Raw genomic sequence first — 16371 nt, 5'->3', positions numbered from 1 at the left:
AATTATTTAATCTGTCCAACTACTTTTGGTCCCTTTAAAAACAGGGTGGCACATGTTAAGGAGCTGAACCGCCTAAACCCTTCATCCAATTTTAATGTGGATACCCTCAAATGAAAGCTGAAAGTCTGAACTTCAACTGCATCTGAATTGCTTTATTTAAAATTCATTGTGGTAATGTCTACAACCAAAATTAGAAAAATGTTGCCTCTGTCCAAATATATATGGACTTAATTAAAAAAAAAAAAAAAAATATATATATATATATATATATATATATATATATATATATATATATAAAATTTACCCAGCGCAGCACGGAGACTATAGATGGAAGAAGGAGCTAAACATTTAATAAAAAGCTAGCAAACATTATTTTTTTTAGCCCCCAAATGCTAGAATTTAGGAAAAAGTAGCCCCTTTTCAACCCGGAAAATGGATATCCTAATGATTTGGAAATGCTGCAAATTTTCTGATGTTTATTTGAAGAATCTGCTGCCAATTATAAAAGCAGACGAGGCCTGAACAAATCTCATCCAAGTCTTTCTACGTGTAAATCTAATAATTTCATATTTTTTATTTTAGACATATCTGTAGGCCGCATCCGTGTAATACTGGCTAGTTGCCTAGCAACAGGCTATGTGGTAACCAGTGATAATGGGCCTCATATTTCACTGAGCAAGATGGCCGCCGGCCCTTGTCTGTAAAGCCGCCATTAGAGTGTAGATTTGTGTACGTTCTGGGGCTGAGAGGAAATAGGTCTCCACAGGGACAGATATTACCAGACATACACGTATCACTAAGAAGGGCGAGAATTACCTCAGGAGAGACAGCGCAAGGACAACCTCACAGCACTGCACACAGTACATAAGGATCTTTTTTTTTGTTTTTTGTAAAAACTTTATTAATTTCTACCCAGAACAATCTGTGTCACGTAACCCATTCATGACACGGACAATTTTCTTTTTTTCCTCCTTCTTCCAATACACATACAATCTTTTTTATTAAGTTGGCATAGCGGGAGCTGTTGCTTTATTCCAGGACCAGTTGTAGTTTTCACACCATTTATTTTATCATATAATGTATTGAAAAAGGTGATCTAAAATTCCCTAAATGGGGTGAAATTGGGGGAAAAAACGCATTGATTTTTTTTTCTATTGCTATGGCATATATTGTCCTGCAGCGACGCATCTAGAATCCAATTGGTCCCCAGTGCAAACTTTGGACGAGGCCCCCATCCCTATGTGTGTGTAGATATATATATATATATATATATATATATATATATATATATATATATATATATACACATACATACATACATACATACACATATATACGGTATATATATATATATATATATATATATATATATATATATATATATATTAAGATAAAAAATTAATAAATAAGTCAATTGATTATAATCTGCACAGCTGTGAGGGATTATAATGCCACCCGACTCGCCCCATTTTTAATAACGCTGTTACCAGCGTCCTAAGAGGTCAATTGCGCATGTCAGGAAGAAGCCACAATCTCATCACAAACTTTTCATATTTTAAGAATTTTTATCACGTTTAGTTCCTTCTAGGGAACGTGAATCTATTCAGGGGTGGGATTCAGCCGGTACGACCCGGTACGGGGCAGCCGTTTACTAACATTTCTATCTGCCAGCGTTCCGGTAATCAGGGCCGCGGGAGGATGCGGGGGGGCGGCGCCTGAGCAAGGTGTGTTTTTTTTTTGTTTTTTTTTTTTTAATAATGCGGGGTAGCGCGGCGCCAGGCGCGGGGTGGCAAAGGGGCATGTGCCCCCCGGGCCGGTCACTTAGCAGCGATTCGGGCTGCTGGTGGCCGGCGCTGTTCTCTATGTCCGGCCAGCTGCATCATCACACTCACAGTGGAGCTGACACGCCCCCTCCTGCTCCCTGTGTGCGGCCTCCTGAAGAGGGAACATGGCTGCATCTACCTGCAGGAGAGGATCTAGTGGATGACTCAGACTGACATCAGGGGGAGCTTCAGCTCTGTGTGCGGTGAGGAGATGGACGCTGCTGCTCACCTCCCGGTGATAAGTCCAGGGCCGGTCCCTCTATAGTATTAGCGGGCGCTCTGCTGATGCTCACAGATTTATTGCAGGAGTCTGAACTTTCAGGGTCACCCTGTCAGTGCCAGGTCATCGGCTCCAGGAAAGTTCAGTCTCCTGCAATAAATCTCCCTATACTGAGAGTGAGCAGAGACTGTCTGCAGAATCCAGCACTGGAGTGATCACTCCTGAACCTGGTGACTGGACATCACATGCTGTATACATGGCCCTGTATATATACAGTGCATGTATGTCCAGGGCCAGGTGCAGGATGGATCCATCCAGTGTATATAATGTTGTGTATCTGTGCCCATAGTATACAACTATCAAGGGCCTGGAGCACTCTGAGCTACAAAATGGGTCGCCTGCCCCTCAAATCCTCTGCACAGGCCTTTGTGCGCACTCTCTCGGTGCCCACGCTGACCAAGGCCATGGCAGCCCTCATTCGTGCTTGCGTATGTAGCTGCGGCCTTTGTCAGTGAGGGAAAACAGGAAAGCGCACGCACCTGGACCTGTGCAGAAGATTGAAAAGGCCGCCACTGCGTGCACAGACGCCCGAGCCTCACTGTATCTGACGCTGGCCAGAGCCAGTGTAAGAGAACAGCGCTCTCCTCACCAATCCCCGGCCGGCATCCGATCCATTATATAGGTGATACTGCAGCTGATGTGTATATACATTATATAAGTGATACTGCTGTATATATATACTGGAACTATACACTGCAATCATAGTATCACCTATATATTGTATATGCAGCATTTGCAGTTTGACCTGTCTAATGTATATTGACTGTTGTATATACAGTATATAAGTGATACTGCCATTATATACCGCAGTAGCAGTATCACCTATATAATGTATGTACAGCAGTCTATCAGTCTATACACATTACATAGGTGAAACTGCGACTACGGTATGTACGTTATATAGGTTATACCACTGTAATATACTGCGACCGCTGTGTATAGCCCATATAGGCCAGCCGCAGTGTGTGTATGCATATATATACACAGACACACACACACACACACTCTCTGTAGCTGCCCTATATGGGCTATACACAGCGGTCGCAGTATATTAGTGGTATAACCTATATAACGTACATACCATAGTCGCAGTTTCACCTATGTAATGTGTGTGTGAGTGTGTGTCTATGTGTGTGTGTGTATATTATACCCATACATACACAGACACACACCACTCTGATTAATCGTGAAAAAAGTGCGGACTCTTTATTGGCCCAAATGGCAATGTTTCGGATCAATAACAGAGCATTTCTCTGATATGGAACTGAAATGTTGCCACATGGGCCAATAAAGCGTCCACTGCTTTAAGGGATTGTCTCCCACTAGGACAACCTCTTCTTAAACTAAAGCCTATACTCACCTCCTTTGCCAGCGCCGTTCCCACAGTGGCTGTGATGTGTTGTGACACGTGATGCCCGGCGCCAATCAGCGCTGGTGTCACTGTCTCTGCCTTCAGACAAACTGAACATGAAGAGGAAGTCCAGGATGAGCTGCTTGATCCTGGACGCTGGCACGGGAGGCAAGTGTAGGCTTTATAATTTTATCAGGGCCAAACATTTAGGGGTTGTCCTAGTAGCAGACAACCCCTTAAAGATTTGGTGCTGCTCAGTTATGATATATATACAGTCATATGAAAAAGTTTGGGCACCCCTATAAATCTTAAGCTTAATGTTTCATAAAAATTTTTTTTTTTGCAACAGCTATTTCAGTTTCATATATCTAATAACTGTTGGACACAGTAATGATTCTGCCTTGAAATGAGGTTTATTGTACTAACAGAAAATGTGCAATCTGCATTCAAACAAAATTTGACAGGTGCATAAGTATGGGCACCCTTATCATTTTCTTGTTTTAAATACTCCTACCTACTTTTTACTGACTTATTAAAGCATTTTTTTTTGTTTTGTAACCTCATTGAGCTTTGAACTTCATAGCTAGGTGTATGCAATCGTGAGAAAAGCTACTTAAAGTGGCCACTTGCAAGTTGTTCCCCTGTTTGAATCTCCTCTGAAGAGTGGCATCATCGGCTCCTCAAAACAACTGTCAAATGATCTGAAAACAAAGATTATTCAACATAGTTGTTCAGGGGAAGGATACAAAAAGCTGTCTCAGAGATTTAACCTGTCAATTTCCACTGTGAGGAACATAGTAAGGAAATGGAAGAACACAGGTACAGTTCTTGTTAAGGCCAGAAGTGACAGGCCAAGAAAAACATCAGAAAGGCAGAGAAGAAGAATGGTGAGATCAGTCAAGGACAATCCTCAGACCATCTCCAGAGAGCTGCAGCATCAACTTGCTGCAGATGGTGTCACTGTGCATCGGTCAACTATACAACGCACTGTGTTTTTTTGCCGCCATGCATAACGCCTTTTTGTATTACCAAACAACTCAATCTTGGTTTCATCAGTCCACAGGACCTTCTTCCAAAAAGAAATTGGCTTCTCCAAATGTGCTTTTGCATACCTCAGCCGACTCTGTTTGTGGCGTGCTTGCAGAAACGGCTTCTTTCCCATCACTCTCCCATACAGCTTCTCCTTGTGCAAAGTGCGTTGTATAGTTGACCGATGCACAGTGACACCATCTGCAGCAAGTTGATGCTGCAGATCTCTGGAGGTGGCCTGAGGATTGTCCTTGACTGATCTCACCATTCTTCTTCTCTGCCTTTCTGATGTTTTTCTTGGCCTGCCACTTCTGGCCTTAACAAGAACTGTACCTGTGTTCTTCCATTTCCTTACTATGTTCCTCACAGTGGAAATTGACAGGTTAAACCTCTGAGACAGCTTTTTGTATCCTTCCCCTGAACAACTATGTTGAATAATCTTTGTTTTCAGATCATTTGACAGTTGTTTTGAGGAGCCGATGATGCCACTCTTCAGAGGAGATTCAAACAGGAGAACAACTTGCAAGTGGCCACTTTAAGTAGCTTTTCTCACGATTGCATACACCTAGCTATGAAGTTCAAAGCTCAATGAGGTTACAAAACAAAAAAAAATGCTTTAGTAAGTCAGTAAAAAGTAGGTAGGAGTATTTAAAACAAGAAAATGATAAGGGTGCCCATACTTATGCACCTGTCAAATTGTGTTTGAATGCAGAGTGCACATTCTATGTTAGTACAATAAACCTCATTTCAAGGCAGAAACATTACTGTGTCCAACAGTTATTAGATATATGAAACTGAAATAGCTGTTGCAAAAAAAACAATTTTTATAAAACATTAAGCTTAAGATTAATAGGGGTGCCCAAACTTTTTCATATGACTGTATATATTGCCTGCGTGGTGTAAATCTGTAAATCTAAGTATCTGTATATATACACTGCAAAGTACCACTCCTCCTGTCCTGTATATATATACACTACACAGTACCACTCCTCCTGTCCTGTATATATACACTGCACAGTACCACTCCTCCTGTCCTGTATACATACACTGCACAGTACCACTCCTCCTGCCCTGTATATATACACTGCACAGTACTGCTTCTCCTGTCCTGTATATATACACTGCACAGTACCACTCCTCCTGTCCTGTGTATATACACTACACAGTACCGCTCCTCCGTTCCTGTGTATATATACACTGCACAGTACCACTCCTCCTGTATATGTACACTGTACAATACTCCTCCTCCTGTCCTGTATATATACACTGCACAGTACCACTCCTCCTGCCCTGTATATATACACTGCACAGTACTGCTTCTCCTGTCCTGTATATATACACTGCACAGTACCACTCCTCCTGTCCTGTATATATACACTGCACAGTACCACTCCTCCTGTCCTGTATATATACACTGCACAGTACCACTCCTCCTGTCCTGTATATATACAATGCACAGTACCACTCCTCCTGTCCTGTATATATACACTGCACAGTACTGCTTCTCCTGTCCTGTATATATACACTGCACAGTACCACTCCTCCTGTCCTGTATATATACACTGCACAGTACCACTCCTCCTGTCCTGTATATATACACTGCACAGTACCACTCCTCCTGTCCTGTATATATACAATGCACAGTACCACTCCTCCTGTCCTGTATATATACACTACAAAGTACCACTCCTCCTGTCCATATACACTGCAGAGTACCACTCCTCCTGTCCTGTATATATACACTGCACAGTACCACTCCTCCTGTCCTGTGTATATACACTACACAGTACCGCTCCTCCGTTCCTGTGTATATATACACTGCACAGTACCACTCCTCCTGTATATGTACACTGCACAGTACCACTCCTCCTGTATATATACACTGCACAGTACCATTCCTCCTGTCCTGTATATATACACTGCACAGCACCACTCCCCCTGTCCTGTATATATACACTGCACAGTACCACTCCTCCTGTATATATACCCTGCACAGTACCACTCCTCCTGTCCTGTATATATACACTGCACAGCACCACTCCCCCTGTCCTGTATATATACACTGCACAGTACCACTCCTCCTGTCCTGTATATATACACTGCACAGTACCACTCCTCCTGTCCTGTATATATACCCTGCACAGTACCACTCCTCCTGTCCTATATATATACACTGCACAGTACCACTCCTCCTGTCCTGTATATATACACTGCACAGTACCACTCCTCCTGTCCTGTTCTTGGAGAGGCGACATTGATCTTTGGGAGGGTTAATATTGGTTTATATTGGAAAACCCATTTAAATGGATTATGCCAAGTAATCCCCATTCCCGAGAGCTTTGTAGTCGCTGGAGTCTGACCGCTGGGACCCCCATGATCTCGAGAACAGGCGCTCTATAGAGCTTGTACACGGACAATTGTCCTGTGCAGTACATTTGCTTTAGTCGTTTGTTTCTTTGAATGACTTTAATACCGTATGTCACAACGTATTCTTGTCATTAAGGGAGACAAACTGCTTCAAAAAATATGAATCGTGCCACTGGGCATGGCTTATTAGTATGGGCGGGGTTATTGAAAATGGGCGTGGCCAAAATTCCGGCCGCCGCGACTTAGAGGACCTGTTGTTAAAAATTTGAATCCCACCCCTGTCTATAATTGATTGCTTTTATTATACTGCATTACTATACTGCACTATATAGTAATCTCCATAGTTTGGGCTTCATAGAAGTACAAAGATAATACCGACAGGGCCCCCCATTAGGCCCCTGGCAGCCATTGAAACTAAAGTTGTCATAATAGGTTGCCTTGGTGATGTCATAATAGGTTGCCTTGGTGACGTGATGTCATAATAGGTTGCCTTGGTGACGTGATGTCATAATAGGTTGCCATGGTGACATCATGATAGGTTGCCATGGTGACGGTGGTGTCATAATATGTTGTCATGGTGACGGTGATGTCCTAGGTTGCCATGGTAACAATGATGTCATAATGGTTGCCATGGTAACTGTCATAATAGGTTGCCATGGTGATGTCATAATAGGTTGCCATGGTGATGTCATAATAGGTTGCCATGGTGACGTCATAATAAGTTGCCATGGTGACGATGTCAGAATGGGTATATGGGCACTGGACTATGGGATGGAGGATAATCATTATAATTTGTTATAACTACCCACAGTTGGTTACTATGTCCGGACATCGCCGGGCTCTTCAGCTGGTATATATTTTAGAGTTCAGCAAAACACTTGTGCTGGCCTGGCTTGTGGTCCAGTCGTGGCTTGTGGTCCCGTCCTAAGTGGTAGCAGGATGAGGGCAATCTTCATTTTTGCGGCCAGCTTCTCCGACCCGGCATCCTGGGCGCCACTGGCACTTACTGTGTGACGCACATCATGATGACTGATGAGGTCTGGTGAATGGCAGAGGAACCCAGGATCCCTGGCTCATGATGGGAGCCACAGAACTGAAAACTGCCCTTTTCAGGCTGCCACGGAGGATTGGACGGGATGTAGGACCAGGACAATGCAATACTTTTTGCTTATTTCTAATCTATAATCCTGCTTGTGATTACATTAAGATTATTCATGAGAAATTATGTCTACCCCCATTCCTGGCCAGACACATTTTCAGGGTTTTTTTTTTCATTCATGCAGTTTTAAAAAGCTAAAACATTTTTTTTCTCATTTAGATACTCAAATAATTTTTTTATGATACGTGGAGCACAAGTTTTGTTATTTTCATACCCTCTTTTTGATTTTTATCAGATGTTTAAGGAAAAATAGACATTTACTTTATTTTTCACTATGTATATATATAATACATACATACATACATACATACATACATACATATACACATACATATACATACACACCATATTGGAAGTTTGTCCAAGCAAGGGAGTAGTGGCCTAGATGTAAATGTCACATCATCTTCGCCGTTTATTGGGGTCAGGAATGACTTCCTGTTTGACCACACCTAATGAAGGAGATGGACTGTCCGTGAAATGCATAGTTCAATAACTCCTTTTGTACTTGGAACCGGCCTCTCCTCCTCCTTCACAGCAGTGCTCACATAATATAGCAACCTTTTCCTCTTGGTCTCACATTTTTCTTTTATAACCACAAACAACCACTAAACCACAATTTAAAACGTGTTCCTCTTTGTGTAACAATCATTCTTAAATTTGATTTACTCTAACTGGGAAAAGTACATTAGCATCAGCCATAGTGGAAATGCAGCCTCCTGGCTGCATAACAGAGCTGACTGAGTCTCTTAGGATTCAGCAGCTCCTGCTTCCATCCTAAACCCAGTAATTACATGACCACTGGGTCCTGAAGAGGAAGCACTGTCAGTGCTTCCTGTATGCTGTGTATGCAATGCTTGTTTAGCGCTTTGTATACAGCAATAGGGAAGGGAGAGATGGTAACAAACCCTCCTTGCCTTCTCTATGGGGAGCTCAGCTATGACAGCCAGCTCCTGCAGCTACACAATTGTGTGCAGAAGCTTTTCTGTGCAGGGACATTTTAGAATGTCACCGCAGAGTAAAACGTGGACCGGCCAGATGTTTATCGCTTTTGTGTGGTCTGGAAGTAGTAGTAAGCAGAAGATCCTCATACAGTTCCATCAATTGAATTGAAAGGGTTATCCAACAGAAAAAAATATCAATGGTTTTATTGAAAATCGCGAACATGGCCATTTTCTGGTGCCCCGTTGAATCAAGCGCAAACTGCTCTCGAGGTATTCGAGCCGGAAGCGTTGTCAAAGCAGTGCAGTGGCCTATAATAGCAGTCAAGTGAGTGAGTACAGGATGGCATTATTAGTTGTCTCTCTGGTGACGCGCTTTTATAGTCACTTGACCTTTGCGGTCAATAAAAGGCAGCAGTGGTGCTGGGACTTCCAAATGGAGCAGACACCGGTCCGGAGCCAGTGGAAACTACCTAGCTGTTGATCTGTGGGTGTGCCAGGAGTTAAGTTAACAGGTACAGACTGGGACTGAAATTCAGCCCTGGCATTTGCAATCATACAGGCCGATGTTGTTCCCGTTTCCAAGCACCAGATGGGATATATTACTAATATTATCATGGATCGAGGAAAGCAAGAATGGCCTGCTGGGGTAAGTGACGGAGGCATTGACTTTGTGCTCCATCCCAACTCTTAACAGTATGGGTGTCTTGAGAACACCGATTCTGTTAACAACATAGCAGACAAGGCAGCCCACGACCAGACAGGCCCTTCTGGCATTTGCCAGAAATGCAGGATGGCCAGTCCGACCCTGTATTTCAATGCATTTTTTCCACCCAATGAGCCAGTAACATTCTGATTTAAAAAAATTACATTACTCATATCTTTTGATGTGATGGAAACATTTTATTCAGCCCACATGACATACAACAAATTATTGCAAATGTATCAATTTTATAAAATTAAAACAAAATTGTGACAAAACAGCAGCATAATAACACCATAAACTAAAATTAAAAATATAACTAATAGAAACCAGGACTGAAATATTGTCCCATTTCACTAGCAAGTTGTTTGAGCTCTTGGAAATCCGCTTCACTTGGATCACCTGGTTCATCTACACGATCATCGAAATTAAGATTTTCTTCCTTCAAGTCGTCACCCGAGTCAGTATTGAATATTTGAAAGTTACTTCTTATGTATCTCTTGTTCACGTCACCTGTCTTTGGAAAGTCAGCAAAAGCTATCTGGTCATCTTGGGAGGGCCAAGGGACAAGATCTGCGTCATAGTAGTTCAACTCCTCATCTCTTCGGACCATCGGTTGAAATAAAGAGTCTTCGCTGTAGTTTGTGAAGTCTAGAACTTCATCTGGCTTCTCGCAAGTAGATATTAGGTTTCTGGAAATGGAAACATGAGGAACACTGATGTGACATGGTAGAAGGCAAAAAAGAAATAAAATTGGCAGACTGAACATGGTTCTGTTAATGATAAGAACACTATTACAGTTAAAGAAGCCCTCATCCTCCTCTTCCCATCAACGTTTGTATCCTCTTAATATATTGCAGTCATCATATTCTATAGCATTGTGTAATTACAATTGCTCGTTTTGTCTTTCTACCCAGTTGATTCTTCTCTTTTCTCTGCTCTATGTAGAAACAGGAAGTTTCTTGTCCCTGCCTTTATCATTCCCCGCTTCAACTCCTGACCCAGCTTCTCCTTCCTCTCCCTGCCATTGACTTTTGCAGTGACTCATACAGGGAAAATTGACCTCCTGTTTCTACATAGAGCTCACAAGGATAGAGCTCACAAGGATCCAGCTCATCACTTTTTAATCACGTGATGTCATAGACTAAATTGAAAAGAGAAGAATTATTTGGGTAGAAGGGCAAAATGAGCAATTGTTAGTATAAAGAGTCCATGGAAAATTAGCATTTTTTACACTAAAATTTTACTTTGGCCCCAAATTTTCAATTTTCAAAAGAGATAATAAGATAAAATAGACCTCAACATATGCTACGCAATTTTTCCTGAGTACGCCAATACCTCATATGTGGTTAAAAACTACTTTTAAGGCACAGTGCAAAGCTCAGAAGGGAAGGAGCAACATATTGTAGTGTACATGTTGTTGGAATGATTTGCAGGTGCCATGTTATATTGACAGAGCCCCTGAAGAGCCAGAACAGAAGAACCCCCCCCAGAAAAAATAAATTGCCTCATGTCATAAACTATACCTCAATTAATTCATCTAGGGGTGCAGTGATCACATTGACACCACAGGTGTGTCATAGACCCAATTGGGCAGTGAAAAAATAATAATTACATTTTTACCATAAAAATGTTGTTTTAGCTCCTGATTTTACATTGTCTTATAAGTAAATGGGTAAAAATTGCACCAAAATTTGTCACACAATTTCTGCTGAATGTGGCAATACTCCATAAATGGCTGTACAGTGCTACTTAATCGTACGACAAGGCTCTGGAGGGAAGGAGGGCTATCTGACTCTTAAACACGTTATTGTAGCCCCTAAGTGCCAGAAGAGCAGAAGCCCCCTCAAGTGACTCCATTTTAGAAATTACATCACTCTAGGAATTTATCTACAGGTGACTCCACGTGTATTTACCAGCAGCAAGCAGTAATAAATATTGCTGAGTGAAAATTGCAAATCTGCCAATGTAATGACCAGCACGTTGTGCCCAGCCCATGCTTCTGGAGACATGCACTCGTAAATTAGGCGGGCTCTCATTACTACAGAAATGCCAAACGTGGATGCTAACTGCGGTTTAGGCACACTGTGGAGTCCATAAGGGAGAGAAGGATTTGGGAAAGCAAAATTAACTGGATTTCTTTTGGGGGAGTGGAGCCTTAGAACTTTTTCAGAGCCTTTGTACTACCAGTAACATAGAAGCCCCTATATTTCTGTTAACAGATAACAGACCTGAGTGGGGACTTGCTTATTTTTTGCGGATTGAGTTGAAGCTTTTGTTCTGAACATTTTAGACAACATTTAGGATCACAGTTATCCTGCGCTCTACGCTGAGCACTTACATCTTGGTTTCCAAATAAATCTCCAAATTATGTGATTCAGATGAAACCCCTGAGGGATCCATTCACTATAATGAGGAAGCAGAGCTACTCTGTATGCCGTCTGACCTCTGGTCAGTGGTGTCCTTTTCAGAAGTGCACAAATCTGTGGCAGACTTTGCTTTTATGCACGCCTAAAAAGACAGAAACCGCTGGATCATAAGCGGCCAGACAGCGTCCACATTGCCTCCATCTGCCTCATTATAGGGAATCTTCCGCCAGAGGTTCTGTCTGAATCACGTATTTCAGAGATTAACACGGAAACACCAAAGTAAGTGCTCAGCGCAGAGCGCAGGATAAATGTGCGCCTAGCCTTACTGCAATCTTTGGGAGACCATTTCTCATGGGTGTAAGTGATTAGGCGACTATTCATCAGGTCGCTGCGATTACAGATTTTCTGTTTGGCAGCTGTCACACACTAAGGCCGGCCTCACACTGGGCGTAAGACAATACGCCACGTATTATACGTCCGTACTACGGCCGTAATACGGAGAAATGTTCCCAAAATATTGATCCGTAGTCAGGGTGTGTCAGCGTATTTTGCGCATGGCATCCTCCGTATGTAATCCGTATGGCATCCGTACTGCGAGATTTTCGCGCAGGCTTGCAAAACCGACATCTAATGGATTTATGTGCTCAAATGTTCGGGAAAACATATATACAGTATATATATATATATATGTCATTGAGACACATATATATATATTCTGTATTTAGATTTCATTCAGCGCGATATGTGTTAAAAGCCGGTAATTCAATTGCCGGCTTCTCATTTCTCCTGCACAAACCCGACAGGATATGAGACATGGTTTACATACAGTAAACCATCTCATATCCCCTTTTTTTTTGCATATTCCACACTACTAATGTTAGTAGTGTGTATGTGCAAAATTTCAGCGCTGTAGCTGCTGAAATAAAGGGTTAAATGGCGGAAAAAATTGGCGTGGGCTCCCGCGCAATTTTCTCCGCCAGAATGGTAAAGCCAGTGACCGAGGGCAGATATTAATAGCCAGGAGAGGGTCCATGGTTATTGGCCCCCCCGTGGCTAAAAACATCTGCCCCCAGCCACCCCAGAAAAGGCACATCTGGAACATGCGCCTATTCTGGCACTTGGCCACTCTCTTCCCACTCCCTGTAGCGGTGGGATATGGGGTAATGAAGGGTTAATGCCACCTTGCTATTGTAAGGTGACATTAAGCCAGATTAATAATGGAGAGGCGTCAATTATGTCACCTATCCATTATTAATCCAATAGTACGAAAGGGTTAAAAAACACACACACACATGATTTAAAAGTATTTTAATGAAATAAACACAGCGGTTGTTGTAATAATTTATTGTTCTCTCAATCCATCAGGAACACCCTCGCTTGGAAAAATAATAAACGCACAAGATACATACCTTCTGGTGAACCGTCTCGTCCCACGAAGTAATCCATCTGAAGGGGTTAACTAATATTACAGGCAGGAGCCCTGCTAAATGCAGCTGTGCTCCGTGCTTGTAATTCCCCAGCGAATGAATGAAATGTAGGTCATTGACCTACATTTCCTTCAGTCGCGGTGATGCGCCCCCTGGTGGATGTCCTCATATGACCTGGAGCGTGGGAAAAAGTTCCCAGCCAACAAAATGGATGAATTAGAACTAATGTTGTTGGAGCATAATTATGACATGGTGGGGATATCTGAGACGTGGCTGGATGAGAGCCATGACTGGGCTGTTAACTTGCAGGGCTATAGCCTGTTCAGAAATGACCGTACAGATAAGCGAGGGGGTGGGGTGTGTCTGTATGTAAAATCGACCTTAAAACCCATCCTGCGTGATAATATAGGTGAATCTAATGAAAATGTAGAGTCCCTGTGGGTGGAGATAAGGGGAGGGGGAAAAAATAATAAATTACTGATAGGGGTTTGTTATAAATCTCCAAAACTAATGGAAGCAATGGAGAATATCCTCGTAAAGCAAATAGATGAAGCTGCGACTCAAGGAGAAGTCATTATTATGGGGGACTTCAACTACCCTGAAATAGATTGGGGAACAGAAACCTGCAGTTCCAGCAAAGGTAATCGGTTTTTGACAACTATGAGAGACAATTACCTTTCACAACTGGTTCAGGACCCAACAAGGAGGGGGGCACTGCTAGACCTAATATTAACCAACAGGCCAGACCGCATATCAAATATAAGGGTTGGGGGTCACTTGGGGAATAGTGATCACAAAATAATAAGTTTTCATGTAACCTTTAATAAGATGGGTAGTAGGGGGGTGACAAGGACACTAAACTTCAGGAGGGCAAATTTCCAACGGATGAGAGAGGATCTTGGTGCAATTAACTGGGACGATATCCTGAGACACAAAAATACACAAAGAAAATGGGAGACATTTATTAGCATCCTGGATAGGACCTGTGCACAGTATATACCGTATGGGAATAAACATACTAGAAATAGGAGGAAACCAATATGGCTAAATAGAGCTGTAAGGGGCGCAATAAGGGACAAAAAGAAAGCATTTAGAGAATTAAAGGAAGTAGGTAGTGAGGAGGCATTAAATAAATACAGAAAATTAAATACATTCTGTAAAAAGCAAATCAAGGCAGCAAAGATTGAGACCGAGAGACTCATTGCCAGAGAGAGTAAAAATAATCCCAAAATATTCTTTAACTATATAAATAGTAAGAAACTAAAAAATGACAGTGTTGGCCCCCTTAAAAATAGTCTGGGTGAAATGGTGGATGAGGATGAGGAAAAAGCCAATATGCTAAATGACTTTTTTTCATCAGTATTTACAAAAGAAAATCCCATGGCAGACAAAATGACTAGTGATAAAAATTCCCCATTAAATGTCACCTGCTTAACCCAGCAGGAAGTACAGCGGCGTCTAAAAATAACTAAAATTGACAAATCTCCGGGCCCGGATGGGATACACCCCCGAGTACTGCAGGAACTAAGTACAGTCATTGATAGACCATTATTTTTAATCTTTAAAGACTCCATAATAACAGGGTCTGTACCACAGGACTGGCGTATAGCAAATGTGGTGCCAATATTCAAAAAAGGGGCAAAAACTGAACTCGGTAATTATAGGCCAGTAAGTTTAACCTCTACTGTGGGTAAAATCCTGGAGGGCATTCTAAGGGATGCTATGCTGGAGTATCTGAAGAGGAATAACCTCATGACCCAGTATCAGCACGGGTTTACTAGGGACCGTTCATGTCAGACTAATTTGATCAGCTTCTATGAAGAGGTAAGTTCAGGACTGGACCAAGGGAACCCAGTGGACGTAGTATATATGGACTTTTCCAAAGCTTTTGATACGGTGCCACACAAAAGGTTGTTACATAAAATGAGAGTAATGGGGATAGGGGAAAATATGTGTAAGTGGGTTGAGAGCTGGCTCAGAGATAGGAAACAAAGGGTGGTTATTAATGGAGCACACTCGGACTGGGTCACGGGTAGCAGTGGGGTACCACAGGGGTCAGTATTGGGCCCTCTTCTTTTTAACATATTTATTAATGACCTTGTAGGGGGCATTCAGAGTAGAATTTCAATATTTGCAGATGACACTAAACTCTGCAGGGTAATCAATACAGGGGAGGACAATTTTATATTACAGGATGATTTATGTAAACTAGAAGCTTGGGCTGATAAATGGCAAATGAGCTTTAATGGGGATAAATGTAAGGTCATGCACTTGGGTAGAAGTAATAAGATGTATAACTATGTGCTTAATTCTAAAACTCTGGGCAAAACCGTCAATGAAAAAGACCTGGGTGTATGGGTGGATGACAAACTCATATTCAGTGGCCAGTGTCAGGCAGCTGCTACAAAGGCAAATAAAATAATGGGATGTATTAAAAGAGGCATAGATGCTCATGAGGAGAACATAATTTTACCTCTATACAAGTCACTAGTTCGACCACACTTAGAATACTGTGCACAGTTCTGGTCTCCGGTGTATAAGAAAGACATAGCTGAACTGGAGCGGGTGCAGAGAAGAGCGACCAAGGTTATTAGAGGACTGGGGGGTCTGCAATACCAAGATAGGTTATTACACTTGGGGCTATTTAGTTTGGAAAAACGAAGACTAAGGGGTGATCTTATGTTAATGTATAAATATATGAGGGGACAGTACAAAGACCTTTCTGATGATCTTTTTAATCATAGACCTGAGACAGGGACAAGGGGGCATCCTCTACGTCTGGAGGAAAGAAGGTTTAAGCATAATAACAGACGCGGATTCTTTACTGTAAGAGCAGTGAGACTATGGAACTCTCTGCCGTATGATGTTGTAATGAGTGATTCATTAATTAAATTTAAGAGGGGACTGGATACCTTTCTGGAAAAG

At 42.1% G+C, this 16371-nt stretch overlaps 2 protein-coding genes across 5 annotated transcripts in view; both read right to left on the bottom strand.

Moving 5' to 3' along the window:
- The window catches only part of KASH5 (KASH domain containing 5), a 108689-nt gene extending 107554 nt beyond the window's left edge, over nucleotides 1-1135 (bottom strand). Inside the window, exon 1 of one of the 4 annotated variants that reach the window (XR_013214571.1) lies at nucleotides 817-1135. The gene's annotated coding sequence lies outside the window, so the exon portion shown is untranslated. The remainder of the gene's footprint in view (nucleotides 1-816) is intronic. The other 3 variants (XM_077259642.1, XM_077259641.1, XM_077259640.1) reach the window with 3 other exon arrangements.
- An 8700-nt stretch (nucleotides 1136-9835) lies between these two features.
- LOC143768591 (dickkopf-related protein 3-like) overlaps nucleotides 9836-16371 on the bottom strand; it is a 41437-nt gene continuing 34901 nt past the window's right edge. The window contains exon 5 of the mRNA XM_077257228.1: nucleotides 9836-10342. Within this exon, the coding sequence (XP_077113343.1) occupies nucleotides 9970-10342 (373 nt within the window). The 3' untranslated portion in view covers nucleotides 9836-9969. The remainder of the gene's footprint in view (nucleotides 10343-16371) is intronic.

This window comes from Ranitomeya variabilis, chromosome 4, assembly GCF_051348905.1.
Source record: "Ranitomeya variabilis isolate aRanVar5 chromosome 4, aRanVar5.hap1, whole genome shotgun sequence".
Taxonomy (NCBI): domain Eukaryota; kingdom Metazoa; phylum Chordata; class Amphibia; order Anura; family Dendrobatidae; genus Ranitomeya; species Ranitomeya variabilis.
Note: the sequence above shows the minus strand (reverse complement) of the source record. Positions and strands in the feature narration are given on the sequence as shown.